The following is a 16652-nucleotide window of genomic DNA, read 5'->3' on the forward strand; positions in this document are numbered from 1 at the left end:
CCGTTACAATCAGGATTGTTTGCATCAATGGAAGCTTCTTACACGCAATTGTTAATACATACAGAAGTGAGATGCTTATCTTGTGGACAAGTTTTATCAAGATTTTATGAACTAAAAGAGAAAATTCTAATTTTTTGACAACTCAACAATCTGAGTTATCAGATTTTCTTAGTGACGAACTTTGGTGCGGTAAGGTTGCATTTCTTGCCAATTTATTTCAATCTTTAAATACACTTAATAAAAGTATGAAGGGAGACTGTGAAAATATTCTTACTTCCACTGACAAACTTAACACATTCAAGGAAAAACTAATGCTTTGGGAAGAAAGAATCAGAAAAGAAAATGTTTGAACTAACGAAAAATATGTTCGAATATGTTTGAACTAACGAAAAAGTGCAAACTGAATGAAAATCTAATAGATCTAATTTAACAAACCTTAAGATTACTAAATACAAATATTGAAAAATATTTTCCCTCGCTTGACATATCATCCTTCGATTGGATAAGAGATCCGTTTGTCTTAAGCATGTAAATGATACTAGCGTGTAAACTGGAAAATTTAGATTACAGAAGAGGACGAATTAACAGATATAAGAAATGACAGAGGTTTAAAACTAAAACATTCAACAATAGATACTACTTCGTTTTGGTTATCTCTAAGAAGTGAATTTCCCAATATTACCAAAAAAAGCAATAGAAGTACTTCTTCCATTCATATTATTAAGAACAAAAATAAATCATAGCTGGAACCCTTGGAAGATGATTTAAGAGTATGCTTATCTAAAATTTGACCTCGCACAAAAGACATTCTGAAACAACATCAAGCTCAGATATCTCATTAAAGTTAACTGTAAGTATGTATGTTATTTAATACATTTAATATTCATTTGAAAAAAAAATCAATAAAAAATTTTTAAAATAATTTTGAATATTGATTTTCTTACTCAAAATATCAAAAATATATAAAGATATAAAGAGCCAATAGGTTTCATTTCGGCGATGTAACATTATTTAAATTAAGGGGATATTAAATCCCACATTGTTTCAAAACCGAATAAGAAACTCCAAGATCGGAATCAAAGAGTTTCATGCCAAATATAGTAAACTATAAAAGCATCGGCAGATACTAGCGTAAGCCAAAGCACATAGTACAAACTAGGGCAACTCATAGCAAAGGTGGATAGTTTACTATATTCGGAATGAAACTCTTTGAATCCGATCTTGGAGTTTCTTATTCGGTTTTGAAACAATGTGGGATTTAATATCCCCTTAATTTAAATAATCAAAAATATAGTTTAAATTTTTTTGGAGAAAAAAGGATAAGTAATTACTATTATTAATATCTTGTTTGTATAAATCAATCAAAATTATGCCTATTTTTTGCCAGATCATCAAAAAAATTAAAATAATATATTTTTCATGTGCTGCAGAATTTTAATAATTAGTCTAGGTGTGCCATATTATGAAAAAGGTTGAAAATCACTGGTCTAAGCAATAATTTTGCTCTTATTGGCCACCATCTCTACTGTTTTGTTTTAATTTATATAAGTAATTTTGTGAGAGCATGTTGCTCTCTAGCGTAATATATCTCTTAATTATTTGCAACCAAATAGATAATAATAATAGGACTCTAGCTTTGATGTAGTAAGGATTTGTATTTTTTTTGCCAGAGGTCAGGCCAGTAGTTTTAACAGTTGAACAAATTACTGTTACTTTAGCATACCATGTAGACTGTAATGTAGCTTGTTTCTTTTTATATGTGTATATACTCCAGATGATGACCTTGATATGAAGGTCAAAGCGTTGAGTGATTATTTTGATTTATATTAAACTGAAGTTTTACTATAACACAGTAGTTGTTTCCATATTTTTAATAATAAATGCTCATCTCTGTGTAACCATGAAGGATTAAACAACAAGGTTCAAGGAATGGGGTAGCACACCACTGGTCACCTTAAATCTTGCAGATTTACATCCCTCATATCCCAATGAGGGATGTAAATCTGAATAGCCCGTAATAATAAGTGGATGGCTGACAGACAGGTATCAGAAATCCACTTATTATTACGGGCGACTCCAGGGAGTCCTTAGACTCATCGAGAGAGGCCCTAAACATCATGTCCACACAACTATTCGACATTCTCACAGTATCTATCATACCTTGCCTTGAACTCATTCACTGTCATAGCACCCACAACAGACTCTGGCAGCTTATTCCACTCATTTACCACTCTAAAAGAAAAGAACCCAGCTCTAACACTCTTGCCCAGCTTCCATAGATGTCCCCTAGTTCTCCCACCACCAGTCCTGATCTCAAAAATATCCTCTGAATTAATCCTATAGAAACCCTTCAGTAATTTGAATGTCCCAATCATATCTCCCCTTTTCCACCTATCAACCAATTTCTGTAACCCACAATTCTTCAACCTGTTTTCATAAGGTTCATTCCATAGACCTGCTATCATCGTGGTCACTCGCCTCTGGATCCTCTCCACCTCCTCCCCATCAAGAACCCTAGGTGACCAAATCTGGGCACAGTAGTCGAGATGAGGTCTTATCAAGGCTCGGTACAGAGGAACAATAACTTGCTTGTCTCTGCTCGTCAAAGTATTTTTCAGCAACCAAGTGATTTGATGAGCTGATTTAGCCACTTTTGCAATGTGTCCCCTAAACTTCATCTCCCTATCCACCAACACTCCCAAGTCCCTGGCCTCATCAATCTCCTGGAGTACAGTTCCACCAATGTGGTATACTGCTGCTAATCTTTTCATCCCAAAATGTATAACCTTACATTTTGCCACATTAAATTGACATCCATTCTCATTAGCCCAGACTGTCAATCTATCCAAATCATTCTGCAAAATTTTGACATCATGTGCACTCACTATTGCTCTACCTAACTTTGCATCATCAGCAAATAAATGAACTGTTCCTCTCAGATCCTTTCCTATATCATTAATGAACAAATTAAATAGCAGTGGTCCAAGAACAGAACCCTGCAGCACACCACTAGTAACAGGCCTTTTTTTGGACTCCACTCCTGAATAAACTACTCTCTGATATCTCACCAATCCTATATCCATCCCCATGCTGCAGTTTACTGATTACCCTATTAAAGGCCTTAGCAACATCCAACAGCATCATAGTGTATCCATTCCCTTTATCCAAATCAGCCATAACATTATTATAAATTACGAGCAAATTGCTGACATGACTTCCCTTTAGTAAACCCATGCTGTCCCTTATAAAGTATATTTTGTTCATCAACTCATTTCTGTGTGCAAGTTCTTACCAACTTCTCTAAAATCTTTACAATTACTCCAGATACTGATAGGTCGATAGACACATCGGTTTTTGTACAACAGAACTATCGTACCTTCTTTCCATTCCTGTGGGATCTTTTCTGAGCTAAGACTCAAATTATACAAATATATCATGGACCTAGTCAGTTTGGCTAACCATTCCTTTAGCACATGTGCTGATATCCCATCTGTCTCAACTGCCAAATTCTTATCCAGGTTATGCAACAACTTTAGAACTGCCTTCTCATGCATCTCTATCTCCTTATCCAATGTAGTGATAGCAGTGTACATTAGGTTAAATAAACACCAGGTTGATAGATTTGGTGTGAAATGAGTACTCGTTATGAACTACCTCATCTGCTTCTGATAGTAAGGTACTGTCTGCATTATATGGGTGAAATGAGTACTCATTATTAACTACCTCATCTGCTTCTGATACTAAGGTACTGTCTGCATTCAGTCAAGCTATTCTTCTGCAGCCATTCTTTCTTTTACTTGCAACATAATGATAAAATTCTTTTGGGTTAACTTTAGCCTGTGCAGCTGATTTCTTTTCTTATTCAACTGAGTTTTTCATACAATACTCATAATTTTCTGACCTGATCTTTATATATTTCATAACTCCTCTCACTCTTGTTCTCACGATATTTCTTCCACATCATCTTTTTCTTCTTATGGATCTTTTGTTTAATGAATTTGCATACCTGTCTCACTCCCATCTCATTTGTTCTTCGAACTCTAGAAACACATTCAAATACTGCATCATTTAAGCATATTTTCAAAGCTTCCCATGTCCTGCTGATATTCTCCCCATTCAACAACTGATACCATGGAACCAAAGATAGCATTCTCCCTAGTTTGTCATAATTTTCAGATTTGTACTTAAACATATAACCTGTCCTGATTGGAACATCCATATAGTTGATCACTTCCTAGGTCAGTAGAACAATCACTGTCACCAACTGGTGGCAAAAGAATCACATCCTTAATTGAGTTACTTTCTGATGCTATGATCAAATCTAACACACTTTGTCCTTGAGTTGCTCAACAGCTCAATATTTCTCCTTTGTTCTTATCATGAGTTTTCTCTGATACCCAATCAATATTTGGATAATTTAAGTTACCCATAAGAATTACTTGTTTAATACTTATTTGGATAATTTGGTGATGCATTTCTTCTTCCCCAGCAAATGAACCACTAGGTCTGGAGCAACACCCCAAAATATATTTCATTCTGTTATCCTCCACTTCACACTAGATAGCCTCAAACTCAGTGCTACACATGAAATTATTACCATTATTGCTTTCATGCTTCCATCCTAAATGGACTCGAGTCATCTGATATCATTAGTAATATCCTCCCCCCATCCTATCTCTTTTGTCATTCCTGAAAATAATATATCCTTTGCACTCGATTGCAGTTACAGCATCTGATTCTGATGATATACAGTGCTTTTCTTTATATATCAGTTGACCTTTCACTTTGCAGATGCTTCTGACGGTTTATAAATTAAAAGACAAATCATTCTAAAAAAATAAAATATAAAAAAAAAACTCAAAGAATAAACAGGAATAATTCTAAATCATTCTGTCACAAGAACAAGTAAGTCTGCAACAAAACAAGAAATCTCAAAGCTGAAATTTTCAGAAGTTTAAATAAAGATGCATAATCTTACCTCTTCTAAACCTTCAAGACGACGATACATGGTCATCAAGCGACTTAAAATACTACGCCTCTGAGAAAAGATTGTACGAGTAGGAGGAGGGCGTGTTGATCCTTGCCCCAAAAGTGTGTCAAGGACACTATTTCTCATATTTTCAGAAGAGATATTGGAAATTCCTGTTATGAGTCTGTTGCCAAGTGGATCAAATTTAACATACCTATGTAATAAACAGAAAACAATGATCAGCACATGATATGCAAAAGTGAAACAAACAAAAGAAAGAATATGAAAAGCATCTATTTATGATCTTTTCCTTTCCTAATACTTTTACATCCTGGGAACTCATTATAGTGTGTGTGTGTAAATTTGGGTTGCATAAAGATCAAACAATAATAACTGAGAAGAGACCTTCACATAACCTTTAAGGAAAGCAGAAAACCAACTAGAGATTCTGACCTGATGTCCAATCTTCACCTTCATGTGATACATCCTGTTAGTGGGTATCCATGGGTACTGAATGAATGAGGATGGACTGGCAATTTTGACTTGTCTGACAAAACTGTATTCTGTACTGACTTAAATCAGAAACAACCATGATGGCACACATTAAGAACTTACATGCTGGCTGGGACAATGCCTGGTTAAAAAATGTCCTATACTGTTTCCACCAAGGAATCATAGGAAAAGTCAGCTATTAAAACAAACTCAACATAAGTGGAAATGATGACAGGCAGCATCAACATAAGAAGAATCAATGCAATTCGAAAAAAAAAAAAAAAAAAAGTTTGAAAACAAGAAGAAAGCCGTGGAGTCTTGGTAGCAAATGCTGAAGAAAACATTGATTCAGCTAGAGAGGGATCTGGTGATGTCTGCAAGGATAGAAAAATCAAAACTCTATTGTGGACAAAATAAGTTAAAGAGGCAGTTCTGGAAATGAAGAAAGCATATTAAAAGTTCCTAGCAAGTAAGGCAGCAGATTCTCTGAGATAGTATTTCCCAAACATGCAGTACCTGATACCCTTTTTAAAAATTAGTAAGACCAGTGTACCCCCTCTCGGGTAAATGCAATTTAGGGAAATGTTATAATAATATTTCATTCAAACATGAATAATTATAAATGTTTTTTTAAATATTTGTATTATAATAAATGAATGGCTTACTTTCATTACAACTATTTGATCCTGATACATCAGGTGTTCTTTCTCACCATTACCACAATCACGTTCATTTCCTTGACTATTTTCTATTATACATTTCAAACTTCAATATGGATCACTGTTTTTAACCAGTAATCCACATTAAAGGGTTTAAGAAATACAAAAGAGATATTAATGATGCTTAAATATTTTTAATATTATTAGAATTCACTTTAATTGCCAAAAAAAAAAAGTAAATGAATATTATCCACTTGCATATAATCTGTACATCTGTTATAATTTGTGCAAATATGAATAAACATGTATGGATGCAACCACAGGTGGTGAAACAATCACTGAAGACGATTAAAGTTTCAGATATAAATGATTCCAAAATTTACAAGGGAGTTCCAACTGCATGATTTGAACTATATGAATTAAACTTTTAAAGCATACAGTTCGAACCATGCAGTTGGAACACGATCATACATCAAACAGATGTATGGCTCTAGCAGAGGCCAGTTAATACTTACCAAGAGACACATTTTGATCAAAACTGCATTGAGATTTTTTATTTATTGAAAAATTATAGCAGCACTTAACTGTGATAATATGGCATAAAAATATAAAAGTAAAAAAAAAAGTAATCAAAATTAAAAAAAAAAGTGTCTTGTATCCCCTAAAGACCTTTTACGTATCGCAGGGGTATGTGCACTACACCTCAGGAACCACTGATCTAAGAGAATAAGAAATATTTAAGAGATTGGGGCTATGTATCAAAGTAGCTAAATAAAAGGAATGGGAAAACTTTGGTAAGAATATAAAAGATAAATATCAGGAAGTTAGAAAACTATCCTGGAGACCTGAAAAAGCATAGAAATGGAGGAAAGAGTAAGTAAAAGGAATCAGAGTTGATAAAGGTGACATGAAAACTAAAATTCTGTGAAAATTACTATGAAAGACCATTAAATTAAACAAGCAGTGATAGAATAATGGTAAAAAATATCAACAGGAATGCAATCAGGAATATATATCAATACTTGAGATAGAAAAAAAAACTATCAGATGCCTGAAATAAGGAAAAGCAGCTGGAGTAGATGGTATATGACCATAAATGCTCAAATATGGGGTATAAAAGTTTCACAGTCACTTCAGTGCATAATACAGAAAGCCTGGTCAGAAGTTGAAGTTTGAAGTTGGGCTCTCATAGTTACCATTATTAAAAATAAAAATAAAATAATGTGAGAATCACAAGTGGAATTTCTTTCCTAAGTGTTCTAGGTAAGATTTGTGCAAGCATATTTGAAAAGAGGCCAAGAAAAATTGTGGAAGAGACACTTATCGATAACAAGCTAGGCTCAGGCCTAGCTTGTTATCGATAAGTGTCTGGATAACTTATGGATAACATTCTGGATAACTTATGGATAAATTCTGGATAACTTATGGATAACAAGCTAGGCTCAGGCCTAGCTTGTTATCCATAAGTTATCCAGAATTTCTTTCCTAAGTGGTCTAGGTAAGATTTGTGCAAGCATATTTGAAAAGAGGCCACAAGAAAAATTGTGGAAGAGACACTTATCGATAACAAGCTAGGCTCAGGCCAAATAGAGGTTGTTATGATCAGATTTTTACTTTACAACAAATACTTGAGAAATTGTGGGAACAAGCTGAAGTGAGAACCTAGAATCCGTATGCAAGTTTTGTGTGCATGGGAAATGTATTTAACATGCGAAGAAGAAAGCTGTTTGGAATGCTAAAATGTTATGAGGTAAATGGAAAATTATACAGAACAATGCATAGTCTATATTTAAGTTATAAATAAGCAGTTAGAATTGAAAGAGGTAGAGAAAGATGGTTTGATGTACAACCAGGTGTGAGACAAGGGTTCATTCAATCTCCACTCTCTTATTCATTATCTATATGGATCGTATTATATTAGAAAGTGTCATTATACCTGATATCAGAATTGAAGATATCAAACTTAGCTCATTACTTTATGAAGATAATGTTATACTCTTAAATAAATTCAGCACATGTATCCGGGATTCTTTAATTTTAAAGAATAACTGATGTAACAAATTTTCAGGAAAACAGCAATAAAAAAGACCAAAACAATTACAATACGCAGGAACATGCAAAGCTTCAACTGCATTCACTGTAGCATCCCTATAGAACAAGTAAAATATTTCAGCTATTTAGGCATATTTTTTTAGTGAAGTTGCAAATTAATTAAATATTGAAATAGACAACAGAATAAGCAAAACTGGGCAAGCAGATAGTGATACACCCTTTAATTCAAAAGAATAAAATATCAGAGAGGGAAAAAAAAACTGCAGTTAGCAGAAGAATTACAGAAACTATGTCAACATAAGTGAGTAAATCAAGACAAAGAAGATAATAACTTAATAGTTATTTCAAAGCTGAGCTCCTAAATAATAAGTATAAGCTATCATACTCAGGGAACAGTGATCATGAAAAGGAAGGAGTAGCTATAGCGTTTAAATATAAAGATAACACATTGAATGGGATCCATTTCAAGTAGAATGGTGCAGGTAAATTCAAAACAGGAAATTGGAAAATGTAGCTTATTAATGCTTATGGTTCTAGTGAAGAAGTAAAGGAGTTCTTTCAGTTACTAGAGAAATGCAACTAACAAAGAACAAGGAAATGCTGGCTCTTGTTGAACTAAACAGCAGAGTAGGAAATGAATTATAGAATGTTCTGGGAAAATTTAGAAGAAAAGGTAGAACTAATTATATTGGTTTCTTAATCAGTAACACTATCCTTTCATGAAGAGAACACATAAGAAATAAGAAAATGTCATTATGCAATGACTAAGTTATTAATTAATAATAATAGTAACATAATTAAATGGTTTAGAATATAGGGAATTTGAAACATGAGAGATCATCAACATCTAGTTTTCGGACGGATAAAAATGGATTACAGTGAAAGCAAAAGCACAAAAGTTTTAAAAAGAATACAAATTCAAAATGAAGTAATATGAATTCAGACTGTTCATAAATTAAGTAGGGTATAAAATTAAATTTTTATTAAATGGTAAGCAGATATATATCTGAAGAATACACCTGATGTGCTGATATTTTTAAGGTACTATTCACAGGATTTTTTCTTGGATAATGAAGGAAAGGAAAGTGATGGTTGATATTTCCAGTCAAAGTGACTGGAAATATATGGGATAGTTCAAAATTCCACATACAAACTTTGAGGGGGAGGTAGAGAACATCAAAATCAACCATATTCACATAGGAAAGCATGACCAAAAACACCACCCGAAAGTGATAGATGTTGCTGTTCGCCAGTGCCCCAGGTGAGCAATTGGGGCTTCCTCATTCAAGCTTTCAACATCATACGAAGAACATGCGTTGTTTTACAAATGCTGAGATGACAGACATGCACCTCGTTTACAGGTTAGCTGATGGTAATGGACGAGCCGCTGTACGGATGTATCTCGAAAGGTACCCAAACAGACGTGTACTGCATCACCAAATGTTTGCGCATTTGAATCAGAATTTGTGTGACTATGGATCATTCAGGGATCGCAGGCATGACAGTGGGCAACCACAACTGACGCGAAATCCTGCCATGGAAGAGGAGGTGTTGCATGCGGTAGACAATAATCTAGAGACAAGCACATGTGCCCTTGCCTCTGCTATAGGAATATCTCGATCCAGCATATTGCACGTTTTGCACTCTGCGTTCTTGCATCCATTTCATCTGCAACGGGTCCAGTTACTGATGGCCGAAGATAGCTTCAACATGTGGAATTCATGCAGTGGTTTCTGCAGAAAAGTGTCATAGACCCGAATTTTTCAACTTGTGTTTTGTTCGCGGATGAAGCTTCATTTACCCACGAAGGGGTCTTCAATCACCACAATGCTCATGTGTGGGCCCATGAGAACCCACACGTTGTGCGATCACATGATGCACAACAACGCTTCGCCATTAATGTATGGGCAGGTATCGTCGCTGACTGTTAAGTTGGCACATACTTGTTACCACCCCGACTGGACTCCCAGAAGTATCAGACCTTTCTGGAAGAAGTTCTGCTGGATTTACTGAACAATGTTCCAATGACTGTGTGTCAGCAGATGTGGTTCCAACAAGATGAAGCTCCAGCTCGGTTTGGCATTTCTGTGCATCAGTATTTGGACAGATCCTTTGGGGCTCGATGGATTGGGCATGGTGGACTCGTATGGCCTCCCATGCTCACCTGATTTATCGAGCAGTGATTTCTTTCAGTGGGGGACCCTTAAAGCCATGGTGTACGAAATGCCTGTTGCCTTTGACATGGACCTCATGCCAAGAATCACCATTGCCGCTACTAATATCCGGGAAACTCCAGGTATTTTTGAAAATGTACGGCAATCAAAGCATCGTCGGCATCAGGCCTGCAACACTGCTAATGGTCGCAACTTTGAGCACCTGATGTGAAACCATGTTATGTATCCAACTACTATTGAACTGTTCAGTTACGCCTAATAAAGTTTTTTACACTACTTACTGCCTTGTCTTATTGGCCATCAATATAGAATGATTACAATTAAACTCCAATCCCTTCGATCTTGCAGTAAATAAACCATTCAAAGACAATTTATGGGCTAAGTGGGAAGACTAGATGATAAATGGCATCCATGAATATAACAAAATAGGGCAGATGAAAAGAACGTCACATAAAGATATAGTTACGTGGATTGGAGAAAGTTGGGCTGCTGTAAGTGAAAACTGTGTTAGAAATGGTTTCATTAAAACACAAGGGAATGCAGTGGTGTCCGGTGACAATGATTATGAAGCTGAAGAAACACCGTTAAAAACAAAATTTTTAACGCAATTCATTCTTTCAATATTAAGTCTGATGAAGAATTTTTTGGATTTGAATAGTGTAATGTTCAATAAATATTAAATAATACTTCCACCTTAGTTTTGTTATTACATTTGATTTACTTCTCATACCTTTCAAATGTATACCGCGCATGTTCATTTTTAACGAATTTAGACTTTTTTGTAAAGATAACGCCTGCATTATCTATTAAAAAATAAGGTAATAATAATAACAATAATAAAAATTGGTGATGGGGAGTGAGAGGGTGGGGGAACCCATCTGTTGGTAAATTTTATTCCTCTAAGAGAAATATCTGGAATGAATTATAAAGGAAAAGAGATCTGTGACATCAGGAAGGAAAAAAAAAAATTTTAAGGCAATATGGTATCATTTAAGGGAATATCTGTATTAGTAACAATTAGATTTTCAGTAGAAATTTTAAAATTGATATTTTTTTTTATATATGATGTGGTATGGCCAGTAAAAGAGTAAGAGATTATGCTAACTAGTTTGGATAATTTACAGCAGGGGTAATTAGTAGTATCTAGGGGAGAGAGAATTGGAATTGGGTTTGTGGATTTTAGGTAAGCTGAAAATCTGGGGGGGGGGGGGAAGAGACAACAGCTATAGGGGTTTAAGTTATTTTTTTTTTTACAATTTCAGGAGCTGAGGAAGAAAGTTTTTTTGAGTAGACTTTAATTTTTTGATCAGATTTAGTAGGATAATAATCTCAATGTAAGTAGGTAGAGTAGTCGCTGAGAACGATGTCCATTTTTCTATTATATTTACTGGAATTAAGGATAACAGTGGCACTATCCTTATCAGCCCTGGTGATGACTATGATGTTATTTTTGCATAGCTTCTTGAGGTCAATTGGTTGGTAGGATGATAGATCTCTTTCAGGAGGCGAAGATCTAGAAAGAATGCTGGCAATGTCAAGCATATGTTATTAACTTCTGGAGCCGAGTTATGGATACTGCAATTGACATTGAACATTAGGTCTAGTGCTAGTATGTGTTTTTGTGTAGGCTACAGTCTTCACCCTAGAATCCAATTTACAACAGAAAACTACTAATAAATGCCTTCCTAGATCTTGGTAACTCACTTGGTAACCCTAAGCATTATCCAATATTTATGCAATATCTATCATACTTTTGTGCTTTGAACTCATTCACAGGTACAGCATCCACAACAGACTCTGGCAATCCATTCCACTCATTCACCACTCTACAAGCAAAAATGTACTCCTCACATCCTACGAAACATATTCTTGCTCAATTTCTAAGGATGATCCCTAGTTGTCCCACCACCACCAGACCTGTTCTGAAAAATTTCTTGATTATTAACCTGTGAAAACCTTACAGTAATTTGTAAATCTCAATCATGTCATTCCTTTTCTGCCTGTCAACCAATTTCTGTAACCGACAAAGTGTAATTCACAGAACTGCCACCATACTGCTCATTTGCCTCTGGTAACCATATCTATGCACAGTAGTAAAGATGGAGGTCTTTTCCAGGCCCTATAAAGAGGTATAATAACCTGCTTATTTCTGCTTGTCAGGATGTTCTTCAATAACCAAATAATCCGTTGAGCTGTTTTAGGAAAGAACTTGACATTGTCAGCATCCAGGAATGTGCTAGCAGAGCTAATCTCAGTTGGTATGGTCACTTAAACAGAATGAGCGAAGAAAGATTAGCAAAACAAGTGTTCTCTGCCAGGTTGGCAGCAAAACGACCCAGAGGAAGACCAAGATATAGGTGGATTGATACAGTACAAAGTGCCTTAGACGATAGAAATATAAGATCTGATAATGTTGGTGTCTTGACAAGTAATAGACTGATTTGGAGAAAAATTGTAGATAGGAAGTTAGTAATGATGTAATTTTTTTCATGTAGTACTATCATACCCTGTACCCACCTTGAGGGTACATGGCAGGAATTTGATGATGAGGTTAAATCATTTTGGTTTCTGTTTTATAATATGTGATTGAGTTATTCAGTTTGTAAGTAAACATATTTTTTTATTTAAATAGTTCATTTAATTTATTTTATTTTATTTATTTATAAATTGTTTATTTTTTATTTAAATCAGATATGCTGTTGATATGGCACTAATGCATGGTAGAACAATGGCAGCAAAGATGTCTTTGTTGAGTGATTTGAATGTGACTACATGATTTTGTACAGTGAAGTGTGTGAGATGTCACTACAAAAATAAGAGGATTTATGGAAGGAGAGTGAAACTGGTGAAATAATGTGTATAACTGCTTTGACAGCAAGTGCCAGTTAGGTAGTGAGAATGAAACAAATGTCAGTATAGTAGGCTATTGATGGTAAAATGGAAAATGTTAATGTTGCAATTGGTATTGAGCATGCAGTGGTGGAAATACAGGAGAACTAAATAGACTTAAATAAGAAAATAGCATGCTTATATGTTATCCTTCACAAGACAAAGTGCAAAATCAAAATGTTGCAAAAGCAGAAAGAGATTAGCAGGGATGCGAAAAGAAAGAAGGGGATTCAAGGTAAAAATTGAGCTCATGTAAACAAACAAGAAAAACAAGGTAAAGAGAATACTATGTACTGAGACTTTATGATCAGAGGAGTACTTAACAAAAGTATAACAAAATCATGTTTCCCTGGTACAAAAATTAATGATATTAGTCATGCCGTTCAGATGCAAAAAAGATAAGGTGAAAGAACTAATTGCTTGGTTGGTCTGGACTTCATGCACACTAATGATCTGAGAGGTGAGAAGTATTCTATAAGGGAGGATGTGAAAGAGTTGTTGCACACGGCAAAAATGAAGAGCAAGAGGGTAAAGACTGCAGGTTTCCTGCCATACTATGATAGAGGTTAATTGAGCAAGAGGGCATTGATAGCAAACAAATCTATCAAATTCTGTTTTGTTAAATATTTTTCTTAATGTTTTCATTTCACGTGCTGTATTTATTTGTTGTATTTTTGATGTTTCTATTCTTGTTTCACATGCATCAATCAATATTGGGATTGATGTATGCATGTGACTACTGATTTATATATTGTTACTTTTGTTAGATCTTCATTTTCCCATATTGTTAAATTTAAACAACCTGATAGTTTATTAGCTTTAGAGAATGCTCTTTTTACTTCATCCTGTGTTACATTTTAATCATTCACAGTAACTCCTAGGTATATAAATTTCATTACTTGTTCTAGTATCTTTCCATTTAGTTCTAATTATATATCTGATTGGTTCTTTTTGTTACCACTATTTCTGATTACTCTGTTGATATTTGCATGTTAAAATTGCTGCATATTTGTTGGAGTTTGAATAATTGCTTCTGGAGATCATCTTCATTTTCTGCAAGTAATAGTGTATTTGCATATCCAACCAAATTTAACTTTTCTTTTTTTAATTTTGATTCCATTTAATTTCTGTTTCTTAAATTCCATTATTATTTCATCCATGATTATATTAAATAAACACGGACTAAAAGAATCCCTTTATCTGATCCCTTTCCTTATAGGGATTTTTTGTGTATATATTTTTAATCATTTCAATGATATGCAGTGGTATATCTTTCTTAATGAAGAAACACTGAATACAACATAACAGGAGAAGGAAGATAGACTCTCATTAAATAGAAATATAGAGATATAAGAATGAATGAGTGAGTGTACAGTTTAGATTATAGGAGGGTAAAATTCCCAAAACTCTGACATACAGCTGGGTCATCAGTTTCTTCTATTCTCAAAGGCAAGGTTTCCATAATCACTAATGATGATTTGTGAAACTAGTTAAATCTGAAAACTGAATGAACCCTACTAGGTGACAGCTCTTTATTCACTTAAATTTACACTGAAAATATACAATATATAATGGAGTAGTAAATGATATAATTACTTCTTCCATTGTAGGTTAGCCCCAAAAAGATTCACATGCTAGAGTTTAGATACCCTGTATTAAAAATCTGAAAACAGAATACAGAATTCAGAAAATTTATTCTCAATGAGTGACTTTACTGTTCAGACAATAAAAATGACAGATTAAAGACTACAATGGGGTGCACAAGTTAAAATGGTAAATAAGTGAAAAAAAGAATCTTTCACATTAATTGTAAGTACTGTTTGAACTTACCTTACTTTTTCCTTTTCTGAATTAGTTTTGCATGTAGCAAATGGAGATGGTCGACTCCAGTCCCAGAAGTGGATTTGATTGAACGTAGCAATAACTAAAACTTTATCCATTGGATGAAAGGCAAGGGATGTTATGACTGTATTCTGATCAGCTACCCAAACCTCGCTTCCACCCTGAATATGGAAAAAAAGAATACTGATCGTCTTGGAAGAAAAATGCAAATATCAAAATAATTTTAAAAAATTAAATTGCAGTTATTTCACATCATAATGATATTAGTAATAAATTTTAACTGAGCAATGTTTTTTTTTCTGTCATCTTAAAAGCAATCTCACCACTTAAAATTTGAAACTTACTGCAGGGTCAGTGAGCTAAAAGAATTATTAGGATTTTGTTTGCATCTGCTTTTTTGCATACTGTTTCTGAAAAATTCTGAATGAAGCCTGATTGTGGAAAAGAAGTAACAGAGGTGAATGAAGCAGAGGAAAGTTAATTGATAGATAGACTGTGAATGGCTGGTGAATGTTTTTGGAAAAGAATAAAGGAAGTATGGGTAAAGGATGAAGATAACAATCATAATTTCCTGATAAAAATTTTTCCACTTGGTTATACTATACAGGGTGTTCGGGATAAATTTGACATATTTATAATTAATTATATTTTTCCGTAAGTTACATGTATTAACACACACTTCTCTTCATTTAAAAGTTTGGACCCTTCTTCATTCATATACAAGATGTCAGAAAGGATGGATAGCTGGAACCCACCTGAATCATGGAAGAGAATAACTTGTATCATGATGATTCGTGCCCGCCATCAAAATAAGGATATTACGACTGCTGCCCAATGCTCCCTGAATACAGTAAAAACAATCAGGCATGAACTAGAGACTTGCAATGGTGACTACGAGGATGTAGCAAGAAGAAAGATCCCTAGCAGACGATCTGATTGCGTTCGTACAGCAGAATTCCTCGCAAATCTGCAGGAACAGGTGTTGAAGAACCCTGGCATTGGAATTCGGGCTTTGTTCGTGGAGTTGCTAACTGTAGTCAAGCCCTGGATAACAAGGGTAGCCAATGGTAGGCCGTATGTATGGCAGCAGGATTCGGCCCCTTGCCACACCTCTGGGAAAAGTCAAAAATGGTTGTCTGAAAATTTCTACGACTTCACCAGTCCAAATGTTTGGCCTCCAAACTCCCCAGACCTTAACCCCATGGATTATTTTGTATGGGGCGCAGTTGAAAAAGACACCAATCGCACTTCCAGTAATACAAAAGCCCAGTTAATGGATAAAATTAAAACAGTTTTTGCGGCCCTTCCCAGGGAGACTGTAGCATCAGCTTGTTCGAGGTTCCGAAGCAGAATTGAAGCTGTGATCGATGCTAATGGTGGTTATTTTGAGTAAATCTTGTTGATAGTATTGTAATTAACTCTGCCTGTAATGTTTTTTTGTCAATTCATTAAATTTAATAGATACAAAGAAGATTTTCTTTTTCCTTACGAAACTGTCAAATTTATCCCGAACACCCTGTAAATTAAAGATACCAAGAAATTATATACTTGATTTAATCCTTTATCCAAGTGTAT

At 34.6% G+C, this 16652-nt stretch overlaps 1 protein-coding gene across 2 annotated transcripts in view; it reads right to left on the bottom strand.

Annotated features, from left to right (window-relative positions):
- Positions 1–16652, bottom strand: part of LOC150093236 (activating molecule in BECN1-regulated autophagy protein 1-like) — a 327434-nt gene that overhangs the window by 211211 nt on the left and 99571 nt on the right. For both annotated transcript variants that reach the window (XM_090413653.1, XM_090413652.1), the window contains exons 5-6: positions 15066–15238; positions 4979–5183 (exon numbers count right to left, since the gene is read on the bottom strand). In XM_090413653.1, coding sequence (XP_090269779.1) covers positions 4979–5183; positions 15066–15238 — 378 coding nt within the window. The remainder of the gene's footprint in view (positions 1–4978; positions 5184–15065; positions 15239–16652) is intronic.

The sequence above is a fragment of the Typopeltis vanoorti genome, chromosome 24 (genome assembly GCF_054136105.1).
Source record: "Typopeltis vanoorti isolate ZY-2024b chromosome 24, IOZ_Tvanoo_1.0, whole genome shotgun sequence".
NCBI classification, from domain to species: Eukaryota; Metazoa; Arthropoda; class Arachnida; order Uropygi; family Thelyphonidae; genus Typopeltis; species Typopeltis vanoorti.